This window comes from Panicum hallii, chromosome 1, assembly GCF_002211085.1.
Source record: "Panicum hallii strain FIL2 chromosome 1, PHallii_v3.1, whole genome shotgun sequence".
Lineage (NCBI taxonomy): Eukaryota > Viridiplantae > Streptophyta > Magnoliopsida > Poales > Poaceae > Panicum > Panicum hallii.
The window spans coordinates 9,387,798-9,404,376 of record NC_038042.1 but is presented as its reverse complement, the minus strand read 5'-3'; the positions used below and the strand labels follow the sequence as shown (position 1 = coordinate 9,404,376).

Here is a 16,579-nt window from a genome sequence, read left to right as displayed (position 1 = left end):
AGCCCCGATACTACACCCATGAATTTGGAGACCATGGCGCATTCTTCATTTATTATTATTGGGTTCGGATCAGACGAGAGATGCTATGCCAACAAGTCAAACATCGCGTATGGCGACCTAAGGCTCCTAATACCGCGCGAAAGGCATGCACGCAAACATCGCGCAGCTGCAAGCACGGCATCGGATACGCGCCCAATCGAATCCTGGTACATACTACTGCAGACTGCCAATTATTACTACTTGCAGAGCATGATCCCTTTCACTGAGAAAAAGAAAAAGAAAAGAAAGGCATTTGCATGCGTGCATAGAATCACAAGGGAATCAGCCAGACGATGACAAGCACACGCCCACACTTGCACGCAACAACAAGCAGGCACACCGTAGATAATTAACAAGCACAGTATGGCACCACCGTGAATCTGCGCTGCAGCAGCACTACAGGGTGCACCAACCACGAAGGAACCAGCAGCCATGGGCCCATGGTCGTGTACGTACGTGACTCAACCAAGAAGGGCGCCGGTCGAGGGAAATGATGGACCAACCAGCTCGATCTAGAACCGGTTCATGATGAGGTCCTTGATCCATGACACCACGCCGCCCTCCTCCTGTGCGGCGTCCGCCTTCTCGGCCTCCCCGGCGTAGCGGTGGTGGTGGTGGAAGCGGCGGCCGTGGCCGGACCTCCTCCGCATGATCGCCTTCCTGAACCGCCGGACCAGCTCCTCCACCTCCTCGTCCTCGTCCTCGTCCTCGCTGTCGCTCTCGTCGTCGTGCTCACCAGCGCGACGGAACCGCTTCTCCTCCTCGTCGTGGTGGTGGAACCGCTTCAAGCCCTCTGCGCCTTCCTCCTCCTCGTCGCGGTGGTGGCGGTGGAGGCGCATGCCGTGGTGGTGGAGCCACCACCTCCGCTGCATCTCCTTCCTCCACGCCCTGACCGCCGCGCCCTCGTCCTCGTTGCTGGCTGCTTCCTCATGGGCATGGGCGCCGTCGGCGTCGCCGAACGACTGCTGCCCCTCGCCGTCACCGTCGGGGAGCGAGCGGTCCGGGTCAGGCTCGGCCACGGCCTTCACCTCCCTGGCCTCGCCCGAGGGAGAGGCGATCAGGTGGCTGTGGCTCAGAGCCTCGCCGTGGCGGTGGAACCGGCGCGGCGCGTCCTCCCCGAAGGCGCCGTGGTGGCGCGCCCACCAGAGGTGGCGCTGGAAGAGGCCGTGGCGGCAGGGCCGGTGGCGGTACCCGTGCGAGGGCAGGCGGAGGAACCCGTGCTGCCGCTGCTGCTCCGCCGGGAGGACCACCTCGCCGGCGCCCGCCTCTGTGGGGAGCGTGGGATTGGGCGGACCATTCTCGTCGTCGCCGGCCGCGACGGCGGCGGCTGATTCGGGGTCGGCTTCGAGGGGGCGGCAGTGCGCGACGGCGACGAGGGAGAGGACCAGGAGGAGGAGCGGGGCGGCGGATGACAGGCGGCGGGCCATGGTGGCGTGCGTGCTCGGGAGGGGAACGCGGTGACGGCGACGGAAGGCCCGGGTGGGAACGGTATTTGTAGACGCGAGGTGTGGGACCCACATGCGCGTCTGCGGGGCCCGGCTCGTAGGGAAGTTAAAGTGGCGGTGGCGCTGTGTCGACGGACTGTAGGTGGTGCCGAGCGGAAAAGTCAAACCGATTAGTGGATATGCATGGTGTCTCAGCAACGTAAAAATTAGCTCCACTAGACTTACCTAAAAGATATTGTCTTAATAAAGTATATCTCTAGATACTTAAAATTGTATATTTTACAAACATTGCTAGCTAGTTAACAACAACAAGCAGTACTAAATTATTGGAGACAGTGATAACACAGATTTAGGGTGTGTTCGTTTCCGATTAGAGCCCTCTAATAATTTTAGAGTATTCCCTCACTCTAAAGAATCGCAGTCTTATTAGAGACCGAATTAGAGGGTTGTTCGGTGCCGGACCTCTAAAGTTTAGATATTTCGGGTTTTAGAGCGGTGAAGCGAACACACTCTTAGCTTGTGATAGAAGAACATTTCTGACGCCGACGACCCAATGCACGCGGCGGATTCCAACTCTCAGACTCAGTGCTACATGAGCGACATGCATGTTATTACCTTGCTTCGAAACGAAGGCACCCGGCCGGTGTGCTGACTTCCGTTCAGATGCTATACGCGCCTTTCTCCATTCCTAATTATAGTTTATTTTTAATATAGCAAAATATATAGTTTTTATATGCATCTAGATAAATATGATATCTAGGAAGATATAAAAAATTAACTAAAGTTGACTGGTGGACACCAAAAAGATAGCTTTTGCCACGAGCCACTAAAAATAGATATTTTAACCACAACACACTACAATTTAGTGGCAATTTGATGCTCGACATTATAATGTTTATAATAATATATCCTCCTCGTATCAACATACTTATAAAAAGGTAAGTATACCCTTACCTTTTCACATCAACATTTCAGCAATATAACCAGTAAAAGAAAAGCCAGTCTAACACGTTGTTTATTTGATAGGACACTTACCCATTACCCATTAGGAACCTGTGAAAGACAGCGTGGTTGTCAGAGAAAATCTCGCTCAAGAACCGTGGAGGCTCCATTTGCATGTCCGAGCAGGTCCCGCCGCCCTACCTGCAGTGGCCTACCCTGGCGCCGGCCCGTGCGCCGCTCGGCACCAACCCGGATGCTCCGCTCGGCGCCGCCCTAAGGCTGTCTCCATCGGTAGCCTGTAAAGCGTTCTGTACTTTATATATAGAGAAAGATTTCGTTCTCCATTGCTCCAGCAGCGTTCTCTAAATGGTTCTCTAAAATAGAGAACGCTACAGGTTTCCTCTATATATAGAGATTCTCTCTCCTCTTCTCTATTTTTTCTTTACGTTTCAAACACTGAATTAAATAAAAATAAAATATGTCCATAGCGTTTGAGGTATGATAAATACGTACGTATAAAAATTTAGAACAAAATACGTTTCTAATATAGGGTTTAATGTATAGAGAACGAGATTTAGAGAACGTTGCTGGAGAGAAATGAGATATAGAGGAGAGAATCTTGTAGAGAATTCTATAAATGAAGGATGTAGAGGATGAGATTTGGAAGATATCGCTAGAGACAGCCTAAACCCCGCGGGACGGGCGCACCCGAGGCGCCGCCCCGTGCGCCGCAGACGGGCTCAGCACCCCATACGGTGCTGGCTAGGCGCAGCCAGCTGTGGAGAGGGGCGGTCGGAGCCCGTGAGCAGGGATGGAAGAGGGTGGGCTGCGGTGGGTCGCCGGACTGGGAGAGGCAGATGCATTATTATTATCCTGCCATTCACGAACAAGCAGGGTTGGCAACGTCGTCATTAGATTTTCAGCTGGTTAATCGGACGTCACTAGCTGTATACTCCCTCCGTCCTAAAATAAATATAATTTTAGAAGTTAGGCACGAGAATTAAGGAGGGATAAAGAAATAGAGAGTGCATGTAAAACAAGAAGGGAATAGAAGAGGAGAGAGATAGAGATAGGGTTATATTGGAAAACAAGAACTACACTTATTTTAGGATAAATTTTGAACCCTTAAACTATACTTATTTTATAACAAAGGTACGGAGAGAGTTTATATTTAGCTCTAGCCAGTGTCCCAGCTCTGATGCAGCCATCGTCCACCGACTGTTGAAGGCGCTCTAATCTACACTCACCCGCGTAAATTTACTTGTCTGGTAGTTGAATTTACGTATGCAATGACGTCAGCGTCGAGGGATCTTTAAACTCCGATTTGATCGCAACCGAGAGTCCGAGACGTATTCAAATGCCGAGGATCGAGGCTGGTGTCTACTTCGTGCGTTGGCAGCAAGATTTGGCTAGGATAATTAAGCAGGCAACGCCTAACTACTAGCCTAACGTGCGCGCGTGCATTTCTTTTATTTTATATTTTTGCATCCATGCGAAGACCAATATTGATTTAGTTTAATTTACTCGGATCAAGGCTAACATATGAAAGCATACGAAAGAGATAACCTAAAGCTGACCATCGTAATAGCATATCACCTGCTATCTCTTGCATATATTTAGTTGCATGACAAGGGTCTTTCGGAAAAAGAAAATTGTTACATGACAATAAGCATACTTGATCAGCTTTATTGGCCGTTTTGATATAGGAAAAAGTCTATTTTACTCTTTTCAACAATTCACTTTGTCCACTTAACCCCCTAAATAAAATTTAGGCTCAATTTATTTCCCGAACTATTCCAATTGGTCCAATCTACCCCCTACTGAGATTTCTCTCTTTTATTTCTCCGCATACAAGTGGAACTTGAACTTCAAATTTTACAATGTAACTTATAATATGATGCCTATAAAAATATATTATAAATTTTTTATAAATATTTTTTATGCAGAATTGTATTTTTTGATAAATTTCGTATTAAATGTTTCCAACTTATGAAAATAACCATGAAAATTTCTTAATGTATTTTTTTGACACAGGGCATCATGTTCTCTACGCACTCATAAAATTTGAACTTAAAATTCAATTTGTATGCAGAGAAAAAAAATAGCATTAGAGGGTAGATTGTACTAACTGAAATTGTTGGGGAAGTAAATTAAGCGGACAAAGCGAATTGTTGAAGGGAGTAAAATGAACTTTTTCCTTTGATATATTATGACTCGACAATTGGGCCGTCGATGATGAAACAGTGAACTTCTTTTCTGAGATCCAGCGGAAAGACGGCTCAAACATAAAACCATCGGAAAGACGATGAGAATTCGTTAAGCTCCATTTTGGCTGCGAGAGCCAGCCCAAAAGAACTCTATTATCGGGCTGGGTTTATAGTTTATTTCCATGTCGTATATGCATTTGTGGATTTCTGCCATCCTAGCTCGCTCGATCAAACAAGCCGCAGGGTTTGTTGGTTGTCGAATGCAGACGTTATTTTCACCCACACCAACACTGTAACACATCGCTCTATATGTACATGCTTGAAGCATGTACGTTTTTGCCTTTTTGGCCTTGTGTTCAGCTTGACTAGGTTGGCAACGGGCACAGACCTATTGCATTTTGCCAACCCAAACCCATGCCCGCGACGATGGATGAGAGAGACAAACAAAGAATGCAAGAAATTACAAAGGAGTTAGACTTGATCCGGAGTGCAGAAGAGATTAAGGCCAGAGATATCCAGAGAGAGGAATATTGCTGAGGGTGATAAAAATACTGCTTATTTTCAAGCTCTTGCTAATCAGAGGAAGAGAAAGAAAAAAATTAGTTCCCTCCAAGGTCCTACAGGTGAAACCTCTTAAACAAAGAATATGCTCCAAATTGCTACTGATTTTTACAAACAGCTGTTTGGCTACGAGGAAAAACCAGACATCCATTTGAGTGGATCTTTCTGGAAGGAGGATGAGAAGGTGACAGCAGAGGAGAATGAACTGCTGGCTACCCCCCTCTCTGAAGAGGAAATTAAGCATGCTATATTTGAAGCCTATGCTGATGGGGCACCTGGCCCAGATGGCTTCCCATTTCTGTTTTATCAGAAATTTTGGGACCTAATCAAGCCTGAGTTTATGACTTTAGTCAGAGATTTTGAAAAGGGTGAGCTAGATATGGCTAGACTAAACTATGTCATGCTGACTCTTATCCCAAAAGAAGCTGATGCTACTGAGATGAAGAAGTTTAGACCTATTGCTCTCATAAATTGTAGTTTTAAAATCTTCAGTAAAGCCCTAAATAACAGGCTAATTAAAATCCTTGATAGATTGATTTCATCTAATCAGACAGCTTTCGTAAAGGTAGATACATCCTTGAAAGTGTAGTGGCGGCCCATGAGATTATTCGTGAGGTGGCAAGAAAGGAGGAAGCAGGAATTATCCTAAAGGTTGATTATGAGAAAGCCTATAATAGGGTCAACTGGAACTTTCTTCTGGAGCTCTTCAAATCCAGAGGCTTTAGTGATAAGTGGATTGACTGGATAATTAAAATTATCCAAGGAGGTTCGGTCTGTGTGACGTTGAATGATGAGAATGGACCCTATACCTCCACTGCCCTTCAACCTTGTTGTAGATGTCTTCACTAAAATGCTAAGCAAAGCTGCCAATCAGGGGATCCTCGGTGGTCTCTTGGCAAACATGTGTGAGGATGATATTGTGAGCCTGCAATATAGATGACACAATCCTTTTCCTACAAAACAACCTCTCCCAAGCTGCCAATTTTAAATGGCTCTTGACCTGTTTTGAGAAGCTCTCTGGAATGAAAATTAACTATAATAAAAGTGAGTTAATCACTCTAGGGCCCACTGAAGATGAAAAATCTGCACTAGCCAGATTATTCTGCTGTAATATTGGTGATTCTTCAATTAAATACCTAGATGTCCCTTTACATTTCTCTAAATTAAAAGAGAGAGGACATCTAGCCTGTGGTTGATAGGCTGACGAAAAGGATGGCGGGTTGGAAAGGAAAGTTGCTTTCCAGTGCTGGTAAGCTAACTCTCCTGAAATCCTGCTTATCTAGTATACCCATTTACCTTTTGTCAGTTATCAAATTTCCCAAGTGGGCCATTGAGAACATTAATTCCCATATGGCAAACTTTCTTTGGCATGACCAGGAAGGGAAACATAAGTATCATCTTGCAAACTTCCAGAGCTTAGCTCAGAGAAAGGAGTATGGGGGTTGGGGGATCACTGACCTTGATCGTTTAAATATGTGCCTGCTGGCCTCTTGGATCAATAGATATCAACTAAGTGAGAATGTTATTTGGAAGCAGATTATAGATCACAAATACAACACCTCTTATCCAAATATCTTCTGCTGCTCTGAAGTGGGTGCATCTCCTTTTTTGAGAGGCGTTCTTTGGGCTAGTAAAGCAGCCGAACTTGGAGTGTGCTGGAGAATTGGCAATGGCCAGTCTGTCAGGTTTTGGGAGGACCATTGGTTTGGGCATTGCAGTTTAGCAATTCAATTCTGGGAGCTATATGTGAAAGCTGAGCAAACTAATAAAAGTGTTGCTGGGCTATGGGATGGAGAGAGCCTGAAAATCTCCTTTAGGAGAGGTGTCTCCCCTAGATTAATGCAGATGTGGTTAGATTTAGTTCCTATAGCCGAATCCATCTCCTATATTGATGACTGTGATGCCATTGTGTGGGCGTTTGATGGCAGTAGTAGGTTCTCTGTGCAAGCGGTCTATAAGACCATTAGCTTCAGAGGGAGCCAGCCAGTCTAAACTCGTGCCATTTGGAATATTAATGTTCCACCCCGGATCCATATTTTCTTGTGGTTACTAGCAAACAATAAGACCCTCACCAGGGATGAAAAAGGTGGATGATAAAACCCATCTATTTTGCACTGAACCTAAATCCATATGTCATCTTTTTTTTGAATGTGTTGTGGCTAAAACATGCTGGTCTTATCTAGTTGGCCGATGAACACATTAAAAACCTGGCGAATTCTGTTCTCAGATGGAGACTTGGAAACCTTGGACCAAGTCATGTCATCCCTGAATGCCGACCTCTACTCTTACTGGAACCAAGCCAAATGAACTCTCAACAATCAAGCTCCCAGGAGGTGCGCGGGCCACCTTCGGTGCCGTTATCTGGAAGCTTGATCGCCAACGTGATGCCGCTGAACGTCGCCGGAGCTGCTCTAGAGAGGAGCCTACTTCTGTTACTTTATGATAGTGATCAGTTCGAATGTAATAGTTAGTCCTAATGCCTCTGAGGATCTGTGTCCTCCTGATCCAGTGGGCGCGCTGTGATAAAAAACGCTGAACCTTGCTTTGTTAAAACTTTATACTTTGTTTCGGTGAAATGAAGCGGGGAAACCTTTTCTCTAAAAAAAATTCATGCCCGTCACGTGTTCATTTTAAGCACGTCTAAAAACCCATCGGGTTTCGGATTTCCGTTGCCACAGCCAAGCTTGAACCATCAACCTCTACCGAAAGCGCTTGCATTTCCTCACCCAAAATTACACGGTGGTCGAATTGCGCATGCAGTGGCGTCAACACCGATCTTCCTTCTAGTTATACATGAGCAGGTCCGCGGGACCGAAAGACAATCAAATACGAGGATCGATGTTGTGTTGGCAAAAAGATTTGGCTCGGGCATTTTGTCAAAATGTTAAGCAAACCCTAACTACCTGGGGTAGCCAGCCTAACGTGCTCTCTCGCACGTGCTTCCATGCGTCTGTGATCAAGGCTAAGCACCTTCCTGCTGGCCACTATTTGTCTTCATGGACATAATTAAGGTTCCAATATTGTGCCTTGTTCTACTAATTGGTAAATATTATTACCTCATGTACAGCATATGTAGTAAACTAGAAATATTATTATTTAGTGCGTACACAAGCTGGTTCAATTAATTCTTGACAGTGGTTAGCTTTTCAATTGGATACATGTGCCTTCTTCCTATTGTGTCAGTGCTACTGACTCTGGGCCGCTCCGTGGGCTGCAAGCAAGGCAGGCCAGCCATCATCATTAGTCTCTGGGCCGGAGTGGATGGAGCCCATGTAATGGTGTTCATGTGTTGCGTGTCCGAGCTTGGTGCAGCTGGAGCTCTGTAACGTGTTCAGGTATGCAATGGCACATTGATGCATGCGAGATCTAGCAATCGTGACAGCGACACTGCATTCGAGATCTATTTTTCAGTCATGCATGTATCGCTACTACACGTCACAAACACGGCCAGATGGCTTAATTTTATTTCTCCTCTCTCGAGAGAGGAACTGAGTGCCATTGTCCCATTAGTCAGGCATTCAGGCGGTGATGGCGATCTTCATGCCGTTCGTGCAGTGGCTGCAGACGAAGAAGCTCTTGCCGGCCGGACCACGACGCGGTCGTTGCCGGAGGCGCGCGGCGTGCCGCCGCCGACGGGCACCGTGCACGCGTTGCACGCGGCCTCGTCCACCTCCACCATGTCGTGCGCCGTCGGGTCGTACTTGAACACTGCATATCAGTCAAGAAATCAAAACCCCACAGCCCCAGCTCAGATCGATTTGAGTTGCCACAAGGCCATATTGTTTGATCAGCCGCTCCCCCAGTACATCGCCGGCCTGGATGGCCTTGCCCTTCGCCCAGCCGGCGACGCCAAAGCTCCAGGCCATGTTGTCGCCGACGACCCACGCCTGGCCGCCGCCGCGGACGACCGCCGGCGCCGTGCAGACGACGCCGAGCAGCAGAGTTAATAATGGCACAGAGAGTATGGGGTTGCATTAACAATGAAATTAAAATCATGCTAGTTTTGGACATGCATCATCCAGGATATACGGTCTTCTGTTCCGCTTTATAATCCTTATTAATGTGCTTGCATAAATTATCACCTTGGTATATATAGGATCCAAAGAGTGGCAAATGGCCTCTTGTATTAATTTATACTACTAGTCTGCTTATAGCTAGCTGTGCTTTAAACAAATGAACATTTCGCTTAGGGATTTATTGCTAGAGTATGATATTGTGTGCTCCCTATACCTTTCGAGGCATGTTTGGTTCGCTAAGATTAGTCCATTAACACTTCGTTTATGTAAAATTATACTCATAAGTATGCATTTTGTATGCGGATATAATTATTGTGTTTTACAAAGATTATGTAGCGTAATTGCCAAAAGTTTATCTTGACAGAACAAAATAATGCTTGTAATTTCAAACGGAGGGATTATCCTTTTACCAATCATCTTATCAATGTTCTTCATTCCACGAATAATATTCTTTTTTTAGAATTAGGCAAATAAAGGATAACTTTTAGTCCAGACACCACGTCTATGCTACTGATTACTTCTACGTCTATCGACCCGTAGCAAACTACAACACTTCATATAAATACGGAGCGACGAATCCAAGACTAAGAGAACTGTTCTCACTTATACATAAGCACTAAATCAAAAAAGAAATCAGAATACTTACTTACTCATACCAAAGGAAGCTAGCATCCGTAGAGGTACATGACCGAAGTAGAGTGCTGAGGAACTCAGCACTCCGCCAAGCTACTCCCTCTGACTCTATTCAAAGCAATATTCGAAGCAATAGACTAGGCAGAGGTTCGTCATGGAGTGGAGAACCACATCTTCAAGTGAAGGTGTCGGGGGTATTTGTGGTGTGTGTTGTGAGGGGCTCTCCTTCTCCTAATATAGCCTCCTAAGGGCGGTTCTGAGGGGAAATATTTAGGGGAATCACCCACAACCGACGTAGCGAGATTCGAAGTGAGCGACACGTGGAAGATGGGATTGAGGGGCGCTAGAGGCAGTTTTGTTGAACTTGGGGTTCGGATGAAACCCCAAGGCTTCCCCTCACACCGCCTTTCGTCCAGAATACTGCCAGGTGGGTCCCAAGTGGGTACACAGTGGTTGGCGGTAAGTTTAGATGGTTTTCCCATATTTGTGGGCCCATGAATCCTTGTGCTTCCCTCTGATTGGTCAAAGGTGTGTTTCTTGGCCACTCGATAAGGGTGCGCATGGCTACAACTCCTCCCTCCACTCTAAAGAGGACAAGCGCGGCTGCCCACTCCAACGAGGATGCACACAGCTGCAACTCCTGCCTCCAGTTCGAAGAGGATGCATCCGGTAGTGGCTCTCCACTCGGCGGTGATCCGAGATACCACAAAGAGAGGATAACATTATATTTTTAGTAATGACATCATATTGACTCTCTTGGTGGTTATCATGCATCATGCCTTCACTCACTACTCTCCAAACATTCAAACCCCTAGCTTGGAAATATGCTTTCATAAGCACTTTCCTTCATTGGAAACTCGTGCCGTCGAACCGTGGAGCCATTCCTAAGAGATCCATCTCCCTTCCTCAACGAGATAACTCACTAGGCGGTGAAGCCTCACTATTCCAATAAGCTAGTTTTTCACAATTTGCCAATAAAATTAGCGAATCTTTGTGAAAGATGTGAGCTCCGGCTCTAATATCACTTGAAAGCAATCGGAACTCGTAGCGAAGAGGGGGAGGGGTGAATTAGGCAAACTTAAAAACCTTAATCTATTGCTCAAACTAAGTTGCACAAAATATAAACTAGAACATGCTATCTAAATATGCAACTACGGTTTCTCTAGTGTGAAACCCTCATCCCAAAATATGTTTTGCAACCTATAGCCGCTCCTAGCTTGGAACTACTCTAAGAAAGTAAAGGCATACAATTGCAAGTATGAAATGTGAAAATGTATAGGAGGGGATGAGAGGAAGCAAACTCTTGACATGAGAATTTATCCCGTGGTATTGGTAGTCACTAAGCCACCCCTAGTCCACGTTGTTGAATCACTCACAAAGAGTATTGTTTTCCGGTCAGCAAGCCTTTTCTAGGACACCGCTTGACTTACCACAAAGACTTGGCCACTAAGGCTCATGCCAAGTTTTCTGTCACCTTGATGACGCCTTCACACGGAGCTTCCCACAAAGGAGGGGTCTCCTCATCCTCCGCACAAAGCCGTCATCGTCGCTCCACACCAAGTCGGAGGGTTGAAGACTTGTCGGTGAGTCACCAAGACTCTAAGGGGCCGGCACACCAAGAATACAGCGGTGGTTCACTCTAGAACCATGCACAAGACAGCAACACCTTGTTCTCTTACTCTATCTATGCCTAACCTAGCACTAACCCTCTTAAAGCATGTGCTAAAGCCTTATGGATACGATCAATTAGCTCTATGGATAGCTTGGAGGTCTTCTTCAGTGTGTATGTGCTTCTCCTGAACTCCAACAGCCTCAAATAACCCGGGTGAGGCGCTTAAATAGGCTAGCAAGCCTCTCATAGCCGTTACTTGCCTTTTCCCTAAAAAGCTTAAAGCGTCGATTAAACCGGCCATAGGTGTTGGTTTAACCGGTCACACTAAACCTGCATGCTAGCAGTTGAATTCCAACGCCTCCTTCTGCTGATGTCATTGCATCGACACTTTACACTGACGGGTGTTGGTTCAACCGCTGCTAAAGGTATTACTGAGGCAGCCATCTCAAACTCCCAAAACCTTCTAAGCATTAAACGACCAAAGCACCGACGTCTCTGATAGTACAGTCGGTTAAACCGGTCAAATGCATCGGTTCAACCGGTGCTACTCGCTTTTCTGCACTTGATTGTCGTTGCAATATCCCAATGCACCGACCCGTTGTATTCTGAGACCATCGGTTTAACCGGTGCATATATTCATGCTGAACCTTGTCCAAATCATCTCAGCTGTTATTTGGATTTTTTACTATGGTTTGGACATCTCCATAGTGATTTGAACTGTTTTGTATATGAATTGGACTCCATCTATGGGACCTAGAAATCCAACAAAGATAATGTTACAAACTTGTTAGTCCCATTGACTATGTTGTCACACAATCATCAAAATTATAATTATAATCTAATAGGACCCTATTTCTTACATTGTCTTTTCAAGGTACGACGACGATGATGAATCCTTCCTTGCTACAAGATCCGTGATTGTAGCTCCTTCCTTCCTCCCCACTCGACAAGGGTGCGCACGGCTACAACTTCTCCCTCCACTCTAAAGAGGATAAGCGCGGCTGCCCACTCCCAGGAGGACGCACACAGCTACAACTCCTACCTCCAGTTCGAAGAGGATGCGTCCAGCAGTGGCCCTCCACTCGGCGGTGATCCGAGACACCCAATCCCACGCTTAGTGGCAACACCATCGACTCAGTGGAGGTGTGGAGCATCCCGTGCTCAGATATGAATCAATGTGATTTGCTTGTGCTGATTTTTGTTCACTACTAGATGTCGCGCGGAGATCTGCATGTGTTAATTTGGGAATTGTTGATGTGATTTTTCTGATGAATTCGTGATTCTGGTTTTTTTAGGTAACATTACTCAATTAGTTTGATCTAAAGTTCAAGACACAACCGAAATAACCGAACCAATTTTGCTCGGCCTTGGAAATTCGTAGGAACCGATATGTTCTAGTTTTTGCATAACCAAAATATGGAAAAAAAACCCGAAGAAACGCTTGGTTCCGTTCAATTTGGCTAAATTCCCAACCCTGGTTCTACATCTCTATTTTGATAATCTCAAGAATCCAATTGACAAGGCTCTGACGCGCGCATGCTCCGGTGTTTACTTTGCTGCTGCCAATAAGCTCGTAGATTGAATTAGATCATATAATGCTTCTTGTGTAGTTCAATTGGTGCGAATTCAAATGAAATTTTAGTGTGTTTGAAATATCTCTTTTCTTTTTTAGAAGCAGTGTACATCCGTCTATGCAGACAAGACTTCCTATCACCTCGATGTAATGCTAATGAAAACGAATAGAACTCCCCTTGTGCCCACCCCCATGACGGTGCATCTCCGCGCCCAGACGGCGGCCGCGGGCCCCTGCTCCTCCCCGCGCGCCACCTCGGCCGCCATGAGCGCTGGCGTGCCGCCAATCGGGCCATTGGAGCCCACGCGCCTGGCGCACCTGGAGTTGGCGAGCTGGGCGCGCCCGTCGGCGCCGATCACCACATTCCTCGCCTTGACGTCCCCGTGCGCCACGGACTCCTCCCCGTGGAGGTACGCGATGCCCCGGGCGACGGTCGCCGCGTACACCCGCACGGCGGCCTCCGCGAGGCGGCTCCCATTCCTCTCCACCTCGTCGGCCAGCGAGCCGCCGGGCGCGAAATCGAGGAGCAGCTGGAACTCCTCGCCCGCGGCGGCGCGGAAGCCCAGGCAGGGGAGCACGTGCGGCGGGCGCGAGGGCGGGATCTGGGGAGAAGAGGACAAGCGTGGGAAGTTCCTCCCAACGCTGCCGGCTGCCAAGGACGGCAACTCGTAGGCGCCGCGGGAGCTGATGCTTCTCCAGCGCTTCTCTGTTCCTCGACCTCAAGCACCACTTGCTCGTGGTGGTGGTGCTGCTTCTCCTGCAATCACCAAAGCAGAGGGATCCTCGAGCAAGAAGGTGTGCGGCTTCGGTGCTGTGCAGCTCCCTCGCGCCCTTGTTCAACGTCCCATGCAGCAAAGTGCGTCGGCTACTGCCCCGGGAGCTCCAGTGGCCGTTGACACGGATGATGTCCAGCAGCTGCTCGAGGAAATGCCTCTACGGTTAGTACACTTCCTAATTTCTCAGGTGAGCAGCCAGCTGTTGTTGTTTGGATTTTTCTCATTGCATGAGCACTAAACTGAATTGTTTGTATACTTGTGGAATCAATTTATGTCATCTGATGGATGATTTTAAGCATCAGTAATGCTCAACAATATAGCGGGCTCCACATGGTACTTCCAAACTGCAATGGCTCTCGTTTTCTTCTAAAGTAGATGCATCTCGATACACAATTTGTAGATGTTCAGCCAAATTAATGAAACCTGCCAAACTATGGTGATTGGTGGCCTTCCTCTCCATTCATTCCTCTCATCCTTCCTCCACCCCACCCTGGATATGCTTTTACTGTGTTGCAGTTTAAGTAGAAGGGAAATAATCTCCTTACATGCTCTTCTTCATTTGCTTCCATGCTCCTTAATTACTTGTTGAAAATTGAAATGTCAATGCAGCATATACATTTTTTATTAAGTCTGAGTTCTAAGTGGAAAACACGATTCCTAAAATTAATTGCGCAGGAACGATGCATGCTGTGCCAGAGCGCTTCTTGAGGTTGCTCCTTATGCTAAAATAACTGAAAAGTGACAAACAAAATATCTGATTGTTGTGTCAGCAGTTACTTTTTATCCATTTCTTCAATTTCAGCACGCAATCTTGTTGACCTATATGCTCAGAATTAATGACAGGTAAAAAATGTTACCTTGCTAGGTCCATTAACCTGTTGCTTGCTCAGTGGGATAAGAATTGATTCTCCATCATCGACTGCCACGCCCATTCTTCGTCTTTGAATGAAACAACTTTTCACCGCCGTTCTTGCAAATTATTCTTTCACCATCCTTGTTTTCTACTTTGCTCACTTGATATGTTAAGTAAGTGTCTTAACGGTGACATCAGTTTATTAATTTGGTTGCACATGGATAAATATATTTCCTCAAGTACTCTAATTTTTATGTGAAAACTTGGTGCTTATTTAGTGCGCAGTGCTATGACGTTATGGTCCATTGAAGCAGATTCCCGAATTTCTCCACTGTGCATAATAGAGTGGTCCTTTAGCTGGTCCTATCCTTCACAGATGCATTGCATTACTGTGTTATTTTGAAATGTGTAGTTCCATTGCTATATTAGGTTGTCTTTTATTTCAATGTATGCTACACAGCTGGGTGAAGCAATAGTTTGTCAATATTTTTAGGCTGCCTTTTTTAAATTTCTTTACACAAGTGCTTAAAATGATTTTGTTCTAGGAGGTATTATCAAGCAATGATTCATGTTCCATACTATGGAACACAGTCCACATTTTGCTTATCCACATAGTTCTGCTTCAGACTCCTTTTTGAATTGCTCAGAGCAACCAGCTCCTTAAACCATTTCTTATGTTGTTGTTTCCATTAATTACTTCTTCCAATCTATCTGCTAGCACGGACGTGTTTAATTTCTTGCTAACATCTCTGCTAATTTCTTTTCAGGTAGGAAATGAAACATGTACTTTAACCTGTATAGCAAACTGTCCAGAGCACCTTTATTAAAAGTTCCTATATATGGATCAATATGTTTTCCAGTTGTCTTGTCCACCAGGCGCTTTGCAATGTTTCAGAGGTGCAAATTTATTTTCAGATTCTGAAGCTTTTCATTTTGGAGAATGTTCTGCATATTTTTTCCTCCCTTGCACTTGCAACTTTGTTTTCCGCCGAGATGAGCAATAGCCTCAGATTCTTATGCTGTTCATTTATGGAGAATGTTATGTATATTTGCTTTTCTTCCTTGCACTTTGAACTTTGCCTTGCTGGGAATAGCTGCCGGCCGTCTCGATCTTGCTCCTACGGGATTGCCTCAGACCCTCAGCAATGCGGAGATCGTTGGATTGGCTCCTTTATGTTGCTTGCACACACGTGCAACGACCAGATAGTGGAGAAAAAAAATCTTCTGCAACTCCGGCTGGCGGTGCTGCTACAAGCCACAGTGATGAGCTTGGGAACTCATCGGCCCCGCTGGAAGAAGCTCCGCGTAGTAGAGAAGGGTCGGGAGGAGCTAAGGACTGCTGTGGCGGAATCAGCGAGGAAGTCTGATCGGACATTTTATATTATACGTGAGAGAATAATCAAGATGTATATAGGTAGGAGTGGTAAAAGGTCTTAAATTTTAGCTTAAATAATCTAAAGGCTGAGCTCTTATTTATACAATTTTAAATTAAAAATATATAAAGATCAAGCTGGATTACGAAGAGAGCATTAGGATCACGATCCTTTACAACTCTTAATATACATGCCATCAATATTTTTGATAGGAAAAATGCTTCATATATGATCTATTTACACTTTATATGACTTCCTAGCATACAAGCTATCGACTAACATATTGCAAATTTGGCCCATAACTGCCCAGCTGGATGAGTATCGCATGCATCGTTCGGTATGTGTTGTTGGGTGTGTTAAGGATGATAGCTGAAGAATTTAAATATAAAGTATGGTTGCATTGATGACCCGTGCGTTGAGGTTTAGTTTAGAATATAGGTAGTATCCCTCCCCGCGCGCGCGTGTTCCGCCGTTGCTAGTGGAGGGGTTTCCAGCTTTGTGAGACGCAAACAGCCAGCCTTGCGGTAAAGAAGGTTGGAACGGAACCTC

The 16,579-nt window shown here is 46.0% G+C and overlaps 1 protein-coding gene, 1 long non-coding RNA gene and 1 pseudogene across 2 annotated transcripts; 1 reads left to right on the top strand and 2 right to left on the bottom strand.

Annotated features, from left to right (window-relative positions):
• Nucleotides 1-278: 278 nt before the first annotated feature.
• Nucleotides 279-1,624, bottom strand: LOC112873909. The gene has a single exon (XM_025937007.1). The coding sequence runs from the start codon at nucleotides 1,557-1,559 to the stop codon at nucleotides 552-554; it is 1,008 nt and encodes a 335-aa protein (XP_025792792.1). The 5' UTR covers nucleotides 1,560-1,624; the 3' UTR covers nucleotides 279-551.
• A 7,088-nt stretch (nucleotides 1,625-8,712) lies between these two features.
• Nucleotides 8,713-9,114, bottom strand: LOC112895661 (annotated as a pseudogene).
• Nucleotides 9,115-12,501: 3,387 nt separating this feature from the next.
• On the top strand, nucleotides 12,502-16,175 carry LOC112900189. Its single transcript, XR_003230159.1, has 3 exons — nucleotides 12,502-12,598; nucleotides 13,128-13,991; nucleotides 14,670-16,175. It is a non-coding gene; the product is annotated as an uncharacterized LOC112900189 (long non-coding RNA).
• The last annotated feature ends 404 nt before the right edge of the window (nucleotides 16,176-16,579 follow it).

Bases quoted from the DNA above. Each gene is read 5' to 3' on its own strand.
- LOC112873909 (XM_025937007.1), bottom strand. From the start codon at position 1,559: ATGTGGGTCCCACACCTCGCGTCTACAAATACCGTTCCCACCCGGGCC.